Source organism: Alexandromys fortis, unplaced genomic scaffold, assembly GCF_014885135.2.
Source record: "Alexandromys fortis isolate MF-2015 unplaced genomic scaffold, M_Fortis_MF-2015_v1.1 scaffold_324, whole genome shotgun sequence".
Classification (NCBI taxonomy): Eukaryota; Metazoa; Chordata; class Mammalia; order Rodentia; family Cricetidae; genus Alexandromys; species Alexandromys fortis.
Genome location: NW_026068221.1, coordinates 65,666 through 81,347, shown reverse-complemented (window position 1 = coordinate 81,347; position 15,682 = coordinate 65,666). Strand labels below are relative to the sequence as shown.

At 38.5% G+C, this 15,682-nt stretch overlaps 1 protein-coding gene across 1 annotated transcript in view; it reads right to left on the bottom strand.

The window, feature by feature from the left end:
• Window positions 1–555: 555 nt before the first annotated feature.
• Window positions 556–15,682, bottom strand: part of Cenpi (centromere protein I) — a 60,905-nt gene continuing 45,778 nt past the window's right edge. The window contains exons 21-22 of the mRNA XM_050130572.1: window positions 4,992–5,033; window positions 556–1,290 (exon numbers count right to left, since the gene is read on the bottom strand). Coding sequence (XP_049986529.1) covers window positions 1,156–1,290; window positions 4,992–5,033 — 177 coding nt within the window. The 3' untranslated portion in view covers window positions 556–1,155. The remainder of the gene's footprint in view (window positions 1,291–4,991; window positions 5,034–15,682) is intronic.

Here is a 15,682-nt window from a genome sequence, read left to right as displayed (position 1 = left end):
GTAATACCATTTTTGGTTATATATCCAAAGGATGCTCAATCATACCACAAGGACATGTACTCAACTATGTTCATAGCAACATTGTCTGTCATAGCCAGAACCTAAAAACAACCTAAATGCCCCTTGACCAAAGAATGGATAAGGAAAATGTAGTACATTTGCACAATAGAGTACTACACAGAAGAAAAAAAATAACATCTTGAAATTTGTGGGCAAATGAATGGAGCTAAAAAACCATCATATTGAGTGAGGTAACCCAGACCCAGAAAGACAAATATCATATGGACTCACTCATAAGTGGCTTTTAGACATGAAGCAAAGAAAAGCAGCCTACAATCCACAGTCCCAGAGAACCTAGACAACAAAGAGGACCCTAAGAGAGCTAAAAGAGACATAAAGGGATCTAATCTACATAGGAAGTAGAAAAATTCAAAATCTTCTGAGTAAATTGGGAGCATGGGGACCATGGGAGAGGGTTGAAGGGGAGGGGAGTAAAAGGAAGGGGATCAGAGAAAAATATATAGCTCAATAAAAATCAATGAAAAAAATTAGTCCTAAAGGTAAAACTGAAGTTAATTTATTTAGGACTGGAAATCTGAACATACACATAAATATATACATACACATATATACTCAAATAATAAAAATGGTTTCAGGAAATTAAACCAATAAAATCAGAGATTTTTTTTTCATCCCCTACCCTTCCTTCCACAATCAATACTGCCAGTGCAGGCCCAGATAGTATCAGCTTCTCGGGAATGGGCTGCACCCGTGCTGCATCTTATTATAAGTAACTCACTGCTGCTGCTGCTGGAGTTCACATGAGAAAACCAGAAAATATCTGCAGGACTTCAGAGATGACAGCATGTTTTACATGAGAATGTCTGCAGAGTAACTTATATCACTTGCTCTCTTCTACTAACAGAGCAGATAAAAATTCCCACTAGAAAGCCGAGAAGAAGTTAGCTAAAAATCTGAATGCTTAAAAAATTACGTCAGTCACACAAAGGTTCTCCTGAGCAGGATAGACTACGTACTCCTTGAAGACAGCTGCTGGCTTGTGAAATAGTATGGAACCTCACGTTGAGCTGCTTGGCCTCTCTTGCAATGAGGAATTTGGTTCAGCGTGTCCACTTTGCTCATGTCAACATTCGTCTAATGTTCACTCATTGTTCTTCTGTTCTGTGTTTGCGGTCCAGCACGACGACGGATACTACTTTTTATGAAAAGTTCCAGGCCTTGAAAACCCTCTGAAAATAAATAGTCCAAATACCAGTTCCATTTCTTCCCCTGCAGGTACAAAAAAGAAAAAAATTACTTATTGAACATGAGTCCTTGTTTCCTGCCTAGTTTAACAACATTCTGAATACATATTGCAAACATCAACTTAGAAGGTTCATGATTAGAGTTAAGTCACTAAATTAATTCAATTTAGTTTTATTTATTTTATTTTATTTAGTTTATAATTGCTTTAATTATATTGGCAAATCATTCATCAGAGCAAAGTACTGTGAAGTGCAAAAGTGCCACCATTCTCGTACTCTAGAAACTCGGTATCTAAAATAGGTAACACAAAAACTATGTCTCACAGTCTTTGCCGTGTGCACAGGAAGATTTTCTAAGATAATGAGAACACTGTACCCAGTGTTCTTACATCCGGTTTACTTTAGATACATACAACTGTATTTACTATTACATGTGATGTGGGAGTGATTTCTTATTAATAAAGAAACTGCCTTGGCCCATTTTATTGGATAGAAAATTAGGTAGGCGGAGTAGACAGAGGAGAATGCTGGGAAAAAGAAGCTGTGTGAGGAGTCGCCATGGTTCTCCCGCTCCAGACAGACGCAGGTTAAGATCCTCCCTGGTAAGCCAGCTCGTGGGCTACACAGAATATTAGAAATGGGTTAGAACAATATGTAAGAGCTAGCCATAAGGAACTGGAACTATCCGGGCCAGGCAGTGTTTGAAAGAATACAGTTTCCGTGTAATTATTTCTGGGCATAAGCTAGCCATGCGGGCGGCCGGGTGCCGGGGACGCAGCCCTGCCGCCGCTCCTATTTCAACAGATGGCGCCCAGACGTGATGGCTAAATCCACTTAAAAACCTGAGAAGGCTTAAAAATAAGGGAGAGAGAGTTTAACACAGATTTTTGCTGTTTTGTTGGTGGCGTTCTGTAGAGAGATTCCTGATTCAGCAACAGCAAAAAAAAAAAAAAAAAAAAAGCCGCGTCATTTTAAAGCGCTGCTTCCTGGAGCTATGCTGCCAGCGTGAACTCTGGCTTTAAAGCATTTCAAGGCTTTTATGGGACTGGATGTTTGTGTTCCCGCTTGGGATCGGAGGAGAGTGCTCTGAGACTGTGCCGATGGCTCAGCGCTTCCCGCCTGCACCTGGGCAGACGGCAGAATCAGGCTTAGGCAGGCGGAAGAGCATGGCGGATTCCTGCCGCTGTACAGAGACGCATTTTCAGACTGCGCAGTGCTCTGCATGTCAGATTTGGCTGTAACTTGGATGAAAAGAGTTTCTGTGCTGCACACTCAGTCTCAGAGTTAAACTGCTGAGTGCGGCTCCAATGTGGACTTGCTGTGTGCCTGAAACTGTGAATGGTTCAGGGGCACCAAATGACTCTGAGGCAGGAGCAGCTGCTCCATGCTGAACTGTGCTGATCTCAGCAGGAACTACCGTAATTACCTTAAAACCGTGCAGTTAAGGTTTAGACTGGGCAGGACACAGGCAGTACCGTATTACCTGTAAATGGTGCAACTTAAGTTTTTAAGAAATGCTTAACATTTTAAGAAATGCTCCTGTATAGTAAAGAAATTACAGATTCACAATAAAACAGATTCAGACACTGTTGGATAAATGTACGTAGGCTTGGGAAAGAGAAGAAAAAGAATATAAAGAATAAAGTTAATGTCTTAAAAAGAAAAAGGGTAAAGTCTTTAAAGAGACAGAGTACAGAAGTACAGAGAGTTATAGATTAAAAGAAATAAAGAAATATAAGCCACGTAAAAATGGAAAATTCACAGAGAGTCTGGATTATGTACATTGTGTTTTCTTTAAAATTTTTGACTGTGAAGGAGCTAAGTACAGAGAGACATTTCATTACATGGGCTGCCAAGCTAAACCAAAATGGATATAAGGGTATTATGATTTCAGAATTTGGGTCTAAGGATATGATGCTTTGGAGAGGGTCTTCTTTTGTTTTTGCAGAGGATGAGACCCTGTGGATTGCATCTATTCCGATTTGGTATGATAGACCACGCCCTCCTGAAAGGTTGCTGTGAATACCCTCAAAAAATTGCTTCGCTCAATTGCCAACTGAGATGAAACTAGCATACAGGTTATATCATGAACAACCTAATTAACGACGCCCCTATTCAGCAGGAAGCAGTTTGTAGAGAAAAAACTACGCCCATGTTCCCAAATATTGTTTATAAATGTTCTTTTACATTTAAAGGGGGATATGATATAGATATGAATAATTTGCATTGGTATGGATTTTATGGTCAATTTTGTTATATGTATATGTATTTTTGATCTTGATTAAGGTATTGTGATTGTGTAGTTCATTTAAAAATGTAATGTATAATTAGGAAATATAGGTTGTTAATGGATAATCATCGCTAATACTTAAGCTTGTAGTCATGTTAGTTAGATTTTCTAGATATATAGAGAGATATTTTAGTTAGATAGGCATTCTTCATATCTTTCAAAGGCTGCAGAATATGGCATTTAAGATATTTTAATAACTTAGGGTTTTTCATGACAATGAGACACATTTGCTCCTGGCAGCACCAATCTATTTCAAGAGGAAGATGGGCATCGAAGAGAATCCTTATGGAGTTTGATAGCCATTTGGGCAAGAAACTGCTCTTGCCTGGACTGTTGCATAAACTGGACACAGAGAACCCGCAGAGAGAGGACTGCTGAACTTGCCTAAAGGTGAGATGACCTTTTGGGGTTCCTGCTTCATGAAAGAGTCTGTGAGACATTCTGCAGGACACAGCAAAAAGTGACTGAACTGTCTTTGGAATTTCTTGCTTGATGAGAATGTCTGCTGGATACTATGGGCCTGTAGGCCGAAGATGGATGCCCCAACGGTACAGAGGAACTTTGGGTGACTGTCCAGGCAGCGAGATGTCTCTGTCATTTCTAGAGTTTTCTTATTTCTTGTTTGATAGGTAATATTATATCCTTCTGGAGTCTTTGATGGAGTTGAAGAATGGTTAGTTATAGTTTTCCTTAGTTATGATAAGAGATAAAATAGATATAAATATTGTAACTGTAATTCTTACTTGATAACTGTTTTGTTATATGTAATTTTACTATGTTAAAGTTAAAGCCTTTCTTTTTTGTTTAAACAGAAAAAGGGGAAATGATGTGGGAGTGATTTCTTATTAATAAAGAAACTGCCTTGGCCCATTTTATTGGATAGAAAATTAGGTAGGCGGAGTAGACAGAGGAGAATGCTGGGAAAAAGAAGCTGTGTGAGGAGTCGCCATGGTTCTCCCGCTCCAGACAGACGCAGGTTAAGATCCTCCCTGGTAAGCCAGCTCGTGGGCTACACAGAATATTAGAAATGGGTTAGAACAATATGTAAGAGCTAGCCATAAGGAACTGGAACTATCCGGGCCAGGCAGTGTTTGAAAGAATACAGTTTCCGTGTAATTATTTCTGGGCATAAGCTAGCCATGCGGGCGGCCGGGTGCCGGGGACGCAGCCCTGCCGCCGTCCCTATTTCAACATACATGAAACAATGAGTGATTAGAATAGCAAGAGTCAGAGTATGAAGAGTTATATCTTAGAGTCAACAATGGTCTATGCCAATAAATCTGGATGAAAGTTATTTGACAGCATTATAAGGGCAAACATTTTATTTTCCCTTTTTGGCAGCCAGTAGAACTAAGACTAGGGAAGTAAAGGCATACAAAAATCTCTTGATTAAGCTACATGAAATCCATATCGGTGATGAAAGCAAATTTATTTACCTGAATAGATGTGAGGTCTATTGTCCTTTCTTCAGGGCTTTCCTTTAAAATGAACACATCAGGTTAGCAAAATCATTAGATAGCAACCATGGTTCTTCACATCCCAATTCATCCTGCTAAGTTCTTTTCCCATCAGCACTCTGGAGTTCCCTTTGAATAAACATTCACTACAACCCCCTGGATTCCCTTCTCACTAAAAGCCCAAATAAGGGAACAATAAAAGCATAATGGATAAGTGAGCACCGAATTTTACCTAACCTATGACCTTCTCTTTTTATTTGTAACTTAACTGTTAAGTAGTTATGCAGGGTGTTAAAGACGTTTTCCCTAAGACATGTGGTATTTGAATTATGCCTTAAAGGACAAAGATGCACATTTTCAAAGTTTTCCGCATTGATCCGTCCTCTTGATCTTTCCTGGATTTCACTCGAGTCAATTGTAACAAAACCTGGCTCCTCTCTGATTTTAGTAATTTCAGCCTTTTTTTTTCAGTTAGTTTGGCTAAGGCTTTGTCAATCTTGTTTATAAGTTCAGCTTTGTTTCATTGTTTCTATGTGTCGTTCTTTTAGTCTGTATTTCATTTATTTCTGTCCTAATCTTTATTATTTCTTGCCATTTACTGTGTTTCTAGAAACTTGTGCTGCACCATTAGTTTATTTGAGACCACTGTTTTTAAAAAGTTGTGGGGTTTTGTTTTGTTGTTTTTTATGTATATGAGTGCTTTGCTTGTCTGGATATAAATACACCACATGCATGCCTCTGCTCACAGGCCGGAAGAGGACAGAGTCCCCCAGAACTGCAGTTACAGATGGCTCTGAGACACCATGTGGCAGCTGGGAACAGAACCTGGGTTCTCTGCAAAATCAGCAAGTGCATAACCACTGAATCATCTCTCCAGATCCTACTATGAACTTTTAAAGTAAGCACTTACAGCTATAAGCTTTCCCTCGAGAAATACTTAGTTAGCTGTGTTCCAGAGGTTCTTGTAGGTTGTGCTATGATTTCATTTTATTTTAAGAATTGAAAAATTTCCTCCCTGATTTCCGCAATACATTCAAAATTATATTTTTCAGTCTCCAAGTATCTGTATAGTTTCTCTCACTGTTTGTTTCTAGACTTATTTTAATATACTGTAAGGGATTACTTGACTCTTTGGCATTCATTATGGCTACTTTGAGAACTGCATTTACATATGCAGAAGAATAAAATTAGATCTGAATCTCTCACCCACCTCAAAATTAAATCCAAAATGAACCAAAGACCTCATTGTTAGAACTGAAATTCTGCAACTGCTAAAGAGAAAACACTTCAAGACATAAGGATAGGCAAGACCTTTCTATAAGGGATTTCACTGCACAGGCAATAACCCCAAGAATTGACAAATGGGATTGCATAAATTGCAAAAAGCATTTGCACAGCAATAGAAACTGCTGGCAGATAATGTAGAGAATTGAGAAAATCTCTGCCAGCTAAATTTCAGGTGAGGATCTAAAGGACTGCAAAAATTAAACATCACAAAAACAAATTATCTAATCAACCAATAAGGTAACAAACAACAAAAAGTTCTCAAAAGAAAAAATACAAATACTAATAACTATTTTACAAAGTGTTTGGCATCTTTAGCCATCAGGAAAATGAAAATTCAAACTGCTTTGATACTTCATATCACCCAATCAGAATGACCAACATTAAAAAAATATAGGGCTAGAGATGGCTCAGCACTTAAGAGCACTTGCGGATCTTGCACAGGACTCAGCAGTCACCTGGTGGCTTACAATCCTTTGTAATCCCAGTAGCAGGGAATCTGACCTCCTTTTATGGCCTCTGGGGTACCTTACATGTGGTGCCCATACGTATATGCAGGCAAACAATCCATACACATAAAATAAAAATAAAGCATAAACAAAAAAAAAAAGAGAGCGAGAGCGAGAGAGAGAGAGAAAGAGAGAAGACTACAAATGCCGGAAAGTATTTGGGAGAAGAAAACCTCTTATCAACTGCATATTGGAGAGTAAACAGCTGTAGCCAGTATGGAAAATGAATATGAGATACTTGAACATCCATGTCTATTACTGCACTATTCATAATAGTCAAGAAGTAGAAACACCCTCTATATCCATACACCGATTAATGGTTAAAGAAAATGTGGTACATTCACACAACTGAACTTATTCAGCCATAAAGAAAATTGAAATCATGACGTGCGGAAAACAGATGGAAATCTAAATTAGCATGCCAAGCATAAGAATCCAGGCTCAGAAAGACAAAATACTGTATGTCTTCTCTCCTATGTGGATCCTAGATTATGTGTGTATTTGTGTGCAAATGTTCCTGTGCACATGTGGAGATCAGAAGAGAACTCTGGTAGGGTGCCTCAAGCACCTTGTTGTTGAGACAGCATCTCTACAGTGACCTGGGGTTATGGATTAGAGCAGGCTGGCAGGCCACCCAGCCCGTCATCCACCTGCTTCTCCAGCACTGGGATTACAAGTGTCTGGCATTTTTAAAATGTTGGTTCTGAGGATGAAACTCAGGTTGTTGTTCTGTTGCCCTCTAAGCACTTTACTGACTGGACCATCTGCCTAACCCCCAAATCCTAGATTTTCATTTTTGTATGTGTGTATATGTGTGCATGAAGGTATAATACTAGAAAGGGGAGTGTGAGGAAATTGGGGTGTTAAGGAAGGAGGGAAAGAAAAAAAGAGTAATAGAATACATGTGGCATGAAGTGCGTGGGGACTGTTGGGGTAGGACAGAAGAGAAGTGATGGGACATGAGAGTTGGAAAGTGGAGGGGGGTCAACAAAAAGAGTAGGAAAATGCAAAGATGAAGACTAATACATTGAATGGGGAGTTTTAAGAGTACAAAAATAAGCACTAAAAAGGGATAAAGGAATCTGGTGAAGTAGGCAATATGTACAGTAGATTCTATAAAACTCTAAATACTTTCCTTGGCTTTAGCTATCACCATATTCTCAGACACAATACTTTTTACTATCCCTAACAGAAAACTCTGGGCTATTCAATTCGTACAGGGCAATGTCTTTGCTATATGGTATTTGTTTTGTTTCTGAAGTAATGGGGACCAAATTCAGGGCCCTGTACATGCTATGAAGGTGCTACGCCACAGAACTACATCTTTACCTCAATGATGCTTTTTCATGCTTAGCATTTTTATTTTGTAGTCCTGAATGAGTTCTTTCAGGTGTAGGCATATTTTTACCATATAACATTTTTATAAACATGTATTACTAAGTATTCACAAGTTGGCAAAAGTGTGTGTGCATATGTGTGTGTGGCATAGTGCTGGTAACAAAGCATTTAAGAAAATCTAAAAGCTACTGTACAATAAAAGAACTTCTGGAGACATCACAATCCCTGACTTCAAATTCTACTACAGAGCTACAGTACTGAAAACAGCCTGGTATTGGCATAAGGACAGGCAGGAGGACCAATGGAACCCAACTGAAGACCCGGATACCAATCCACACATCATCTAACACCTGATTTTTGACAAAGAAGAAAAAATATCAAATGGAAAAAAGAAAGCATATTTAACAAGTGGTGTTTGCATAACTGGATATCAACATGTAGAAGAATGAAAATAGACCCATATCTATCACCATGCACAAAACTCAAGTCCAAATGGATCAAAGACCTCAACATAAAGCCAGCCACACTGAACCTTATAGAAGAGAAAGTGGGAAGTACACTTGAACACATTAGCACAGGAGACCACTTCCTAAATATAACCCCAGCAGCACAGACACTGAGAGAAACAATTAATAATTGGGACCTCCTGAAACTGAGAAGATTCTGTAAAGACAAGGAGACGGTCAACAAGACAAAACGACAGCCTACAGAATGGGAAAAGATCTTCACTAACCCCACATCAGGCAGAGGTCTGATCTCCAAAGTATACAAAGAACTCAAGAAATTGGACACCAAAAGATCATATAATCCAATAAAAAAAATTGAGTACAGACCTAAACAGAGAACTCTCAACAGAGAAATCTAAAATGGCTGAAAGACACGTAAGGAAATGCTCAACATCCTTAGTCATCAGAGAAATGCAAATCAAAATAACTCCGAGATTCCATCTTACACCTGTAAGAATGGCCAAGATTAAAACACTGATAACAACTTATGCTGAAGAGGTTGTGAGGAAAAGGGAACACTTCTGCATTGCTGATGGGAATGCAAGCTGGTACAACCTCTTTGGATGTCAGTGTGGCAATTTCTCAGAAAATTAGGAAACAACCTTCCTCAAGACCTAGTAATACCACTTTTGGGTATATATCCAAAGGATGCTCAATCGTGCCACAGGGACATGTACTCAACTATGTTCATAGCTGTTTTGTGTGTCATAGCCAGAACCTAGAAACAACCTGAATGCCCCTCAACCAAAGAATGGATAAGGAAAATGTGGTCCATTTACACAATGAAGTACTACACAGCAGAAAAAAATAACGACATCTTGAATTTTGCAGGAAAATGGATGGAGCTAGAAAACATCATTTTGAGTGAGGTAACCCAGACACAGAAAGACAATTATCACATGAACTCACTCATAGGTGGTTTTTAAACATAAAGCAAAGAAAACCAGCCTACAAACCACAATCCCAGAGAACTTAGACAACAATGAGGACACTAAGAGAGACTTACATAGATCTAATCTACATGGGAAGTAGAAAGTAGAAAAAGACAAAATCTTCTGAGTAAATTGGGATCATGAGGACCTTGTGGAAGGGTTGAAAGGGGAGGGGAGAGGCATTGAGGGGAGCAAAGAAAAATGTAGAGCTCAATAAAAAATAAAAAAAGGAAAAGAAAAAAATCTAAAAGCTATTGATGCCAGCATCCCATTTATGTAAAGGTAATGGCTACTGACCTTTCATAGCTACCTATGGATAATCAGCCTAGAATCAAAACCATTTGGGGAAGATACAGAAAATTTCAAAAGTCAGAACCTGAATGTGCTGTGTGTTGTGCAGCCTGCTGAGTCCATATGAACAGAATGACTGCCAGCCTGCCCTGCTGGAGCCCCCACAGCACTCTTTGCTTTAGTGTTGTTCATCCAGCATTTGTGTAATGTTAAAATGCACAATGGCACTGTGTGTTCTCAACACATATGGACTGTTTTTCTTATCATCATTCCCTAAACCATCTAGGGTAACACCTCTTTACACAGAATTTACTCTCTACTGGATATTTAATAAGTAATTAAGGAATGTTTGGTTAAGTAATTACAATAGAAGTATAACATAAGTATACCGCATAAGCAACTTAGAGATGACTTAAAGAATTTTTCTAACTTGATGGTTCAACTTAAGGTATTTCAACTTTACCAACTCCACCTGCCTGTGCATGCTCTAACAGCATAGACTACTTCATGGTTGCTACCTGGCTGTAAGCGATCACAAGCTGCATGCTGATTTCTGATATACATGGAAGTGATGAAATGTGGTTTGGGAAATGATGACACACAGAGCATGCTGATTCACTCCATTTTATACTTGTTTCTCTAACTTCCAACTTCCTCCTGTGCTCCAAACCCCTATTTCAAACTGTCTTCCTAAATATTTGGTCCTGAGTGTCTACAGTCACCTCAAAATTAAGTAGCTCAGAACACAGTCTCAACTTGTCCTCCCAAATGAACAAGACAGACATCTCCAGTTTTCTCAGAAGACTTCCTCTTACTAATAAATGGAATCCATCAACCCAAACAAAAGTCCTTTTCTCATCCCTACCATCAAAGGACCATCAGCAGTCCTGCCTTCTCTACACTCATGTCAAAGTAGCCTGGACCTGTTAGTCTCTGTGGAAAAAGTCACTCTCAGGATCTCATCTAGACTTCAACAATGTCCTGCCTTGCAGTCCCTCCTTCTACTCAGACATTCTCTTATAAACAATCCTCCACAAGGAAACCCGTCATAACCATTAAACACTGACTCAAACTACATTACAACCATGCTGGAAAATCGTCCCACTGTCTCCCATTGCTCTCTGCAGCAAACCCGTATGAGGGATGTCACCTGCATCTTTTCATATGTTTGAAGGCCCTGTCTTAAAAACAACAACAAAAAACGGAATGTTTATTTTCTATATACATTCAAAATATATCCAAGGGGCTGGAGAGATGGCTCAGAGCTTAAGAGCACTGACTGCTCTTCCAGAGGTCCTGAGTTCAATTCCCAGCAACTACATGGTGGTTCACAACCATCTGTAATGAGGTCTGGAGCCCTCCTCTGGTGTGCAGGCATACATTGAGGCAAAATGTTGTATACATAATAAATAAATCTTAAAAAAAAATATATCCAAGATGGGCCAGCAAAATGGCTTAATGGGTAAAAGTGCTTTGACTTTGGTTCAATTTCTGGAGACAGGAGAGAACTGAGTGCTACATTGTCACCTGGCCTCCACATGAACGCCATGGCATGTGTGAAACTCCCCCCACATAAAGAAATGCAAAATGTTTAATAAAAATATTTCTGAGGGCTAAGACTTTTAATTCTGAGAATCTCATTGATTTAATACTTTCATAACTGAATACATCAATAAGATAAAATTTTAGAATTAAATCATACCAATGGCAAACACTAAAAAGAATAAAACAGACTTTTAAGCACTAATGTGGAACAAAATCCATGTTGGAGATAGAATGTCAAAACACTTTAAAATAGACTACAATTAGGGACCAAAACCTGTCTTGAGGAAATATCTATGCACCAAGATGTTTAAGAGCATCTCTGGTCCCAGCCACTAGATGTCAGTATGCTTACTCTCCACTTGGTGAAAACCAAAATTGCGCCCCCCTACACACACACACACTATAAACCCAGGTGAGGAGGGTCTTTGGCCTTCAACTGTTGCTTACAAGTACTGAAAAGCAATGACTACCAATGAAAATTTTTCAAAATATTTTTGAACTATGATCCAAATTAATACATAATAACTAATACTATTTAAGCAACTACTTTATGACAAACATACAGAGATTCACATCCATCATGGAATGTAATGTTTACAACATAATTAGGCAGATATCATCACTCCTATTTAACAGGTAAGGGAGCTGAGTATGGCAGTACTTACTCTTAACTCCAGAACTCAGGAGACTCATGTAGGAGGGTTAAGGATTTGAGACTAGACCGGGCTATTCAAAGAAAACCTGTCTCAAAAACAAAACAAAAAATCTAGACAAGGTAATTGATGCCCATAATCTGTTGTATAATATTATTTTAAAGTGTGTTACATTTGTTTCTGCTCTGAAACAATTGTTCAAAGATGTAAAGATGTATTGCTTTTGTTTATGCTGAATTTCTTTAACTCTATGAAGCTGTGATTCCTTGCCTGTCTAAAACACCTGATGGTCTCATCAAGCACTGAACGCCAATAGTGAGGGAGGAGGAAGAATAGGTGGGGCTGGCAGGCAGAGAGGATAAATAAAAGGAGAACCCCAGAGAAAGGAAGGAAGGAAAGGGAGAATAAGAAAAGGCTCAGGGTCAGCCGCCCAGTCAGCCGAGGAGTAAGAGCGAATGTGGGACTTACAGAAGAGAAAGGTAAATGCCCAGAGGCAGAAGGCTGATGGATTCATATACGTTAAGAAAAGCTGGCAAGAAACAGGCCAAGCTAAGGCCGGGCATTCATAAGATCTTTATGACTCCGTGTGTAAGAATTATTGGGGAGCTGGGTGGCTGCCCCCCAAAAGAGCAAAGAGTAAAGAGTAAATGCATCCAACTACATTTTGGTGTTTCAACATGGAGCTAGAGTAAACAAACAAATAAATAAACTTAAAAAAAAACTTGTCCAAGATTGAAAGGCAAAGAATTCGAGTCATGTAATGATATTCAGCATTGTTGTTTGTGAGTTTTGAAACAGGGTCTCAACATTTATTCAGAAATATCTATTATGTGAATACAATGGTGTAGCCCTGCTGTCCTGGAACTCGCTCTGTAAACCAGGCTGGCCTTGAACTCACAGAGATCAACCTGCTTCTGTCTCCTAAGTGCTGAGACTAAATGTATGCTGCACCATGCATGGCGAATACACAATTTTAAAACATCATTTATAGACCTAAGGAAAGAATCTGACTTGGATCAGTGTTTAATTTTGATGAGACCCATCTCAAAAGAACTTCTAAACTTTTAAATTTATTAAGTATCTCCTTTAATAATTAAGATGAAGCAAAAATTCGGCAAATTTGGAGCTGGAGAGATGGTTCAGTGGTTATAAGCACTGCCTGCTATTCCAAAAAAACCCAGGTTCAATTCCCAGCACTGCCCACATGGCAGTTCACAACTGTCTATAATCCCAGTCCCAAGGAATTCAATTCCCTTTGATAGCCTCTTAGGACATCAGTCATGCATGCATGCATGTATGTATGTATGTATGTATGTATGTATGTATGTATATATGTGTGTATGTATGTATATATGTGTGTGTATGTATGTATGTATACGTTCAGGGAAAATACTCATAACTCATATACAAAAATAAAATAAATTTTAAAAATACATTTAAATGCACCAAATGTTGAGCAATGGGACATTATGTTGCATTATGTTGATAGACTTTTGCATTAAGGAAGTATGACTTAATATCAGAATCATTTTTCTCAATGAGGAGAGACCCCAGTCACAAAGTCAGGAAACAATTCATGCAGAACAGACTGGATATAGCCCAGAGTTAAAGGAAATGTTACTTTGTTTGTTTAATGAGTTATCATTTCTAAACTATATACTTACCACTATACCTCTATTATAGAAATTATTTCTGTAAATAAATCTGCTTTTAACTTAATAATTAACCTCTTCTCTTTTAGGAAACAACTTTTTTAAAGAACCAATGACTTTTACAACACCCATGGCCAGTGACTTCACTACCAACTATGTAAAGAATGCCAACTCTTCACCGAGTTTTTCAAAAGTAGGAGAGATCACATTTCCAAACTTCTTCCCTGATCTCAGTACTCCCCTGAAGTCAAAACCAGACAGATACCACAAGAAAAATACCAACATATCTTATGAATATACACACAAAATTATATAAATTACTAAAACTAGCAACACATAGAAGGACTTGTCCTCAATGACAGAGGAATTTTTTCTGAGAATGCCAACTCACACACATCAATCAACGTAATATGCCATAAGAATACCACAGAGGAGTGGCTGCTGTTTACTCCATTGCTTAGCACCCTGGCTGCTCTTGCATAGGACCCACGTATGATTCCCAGTACTTACATGATGCCTCACAACTGTCTATAACCCCAGTCTAACCCCTTTGTGGGGGGCGGGTCTGATACTCTCTTCTGACTTCTGTGGACACTGCACAAATGTGGTGCATAGATATACATGCAAACAAAACACCAATACACATGAAAATAACCAAACTTCAAAAAACAGAAAACAAAAGAAACCCATATGATCACGTTTATAGATGTAGGAGAAAAAAATTACACAAAACCCAACACTTATTCATTCAACAATCTTTCCATATTCAACAAACTAGAAATAGAAGGGAGGTCCCTGAGCCTGAAAGGGACACGCAAACAAACCCTACCATCCTGGTAGCAAATCAAACAGTCTAGCTCTCATCAAGTAGCCACTGTTTCTCTCCCACACTGGTCCTAAAGTTCTGTGGCAATCAAATTGGGGGAGACAAAGGCATCCAGATAAAAAAAAGAAAAGGGAGGAAGGGTTGGAGGGAAGAAAGAAGACACATTTATACAGACAATATCCTATGAACCCATAAAAAGACATGTCTAATAAACATCTGAACAAATCTGCAGAATATATAAAATCTATATACACAAATCAACTTTATTTCAATTGCATTTCTATTAGGTAGTAATGAATAATCTGAAGATCAATGCCAGTTACCATAACATCAGGAAAAATAACCTATATAAACTTAGCAAAAGATGTAATCCCAGCTCAGGGGACGAGGCTGATTAGCTCAAGTTTGACAACTGTCAGTCTGTGTACACAGTGAGCTCTGAGCCACATACAGCAAGACTGTCTCAACAAAACAAAGACTATAAAACACTGCAGAATAAACTAAAGGAGACCTGAAGAAATGGAAAGGCATACAATGGCCTTAATACATACATTATGGTCACAATACAACTCAAATTTATCTACAGAATCAAAATATTACCTACCGAAATCCCAGTAGGATTATTTACAGAAACTGAAAACAGCATGGCAAGGTGGTGCATGCCTTTAAGCCCAGCACCTGGGAGGCAGGGGCAAGGGAGTTTAAAGCCAACCTGATACATGATGAGTTCCAGGCTAGACTGTTTACAAAGAAAAGAACGAAAGAAAAGAAACTGACAAACTGAAATTCATAAAGTATTTCAAGAAACTGAAACATGTCCTTGTATTATGCAGTAAATAATCTTTGATAACAAAAGCATAAATGATGTAAGAAAAAATTACAATCTGTATGGGTCCTATATAAATATTACAAAAATGTACATATATGTATATATACATTATTTTAATATTTATATATATACTGACTTCACAATTAAGAAGTGGTGTATTTTTAAAAAGACACTAACAATGCTGGGCAGTGGTGGTGCATACCTTTAATCCCAGCACTGCGGAGGCAGAGACAGGTGGATCTCTGTGAGTTCAAGGCCAGCCTGGTCTACAAGAGATAGTTCCAGGACAAGTAGGGATGTTAAAC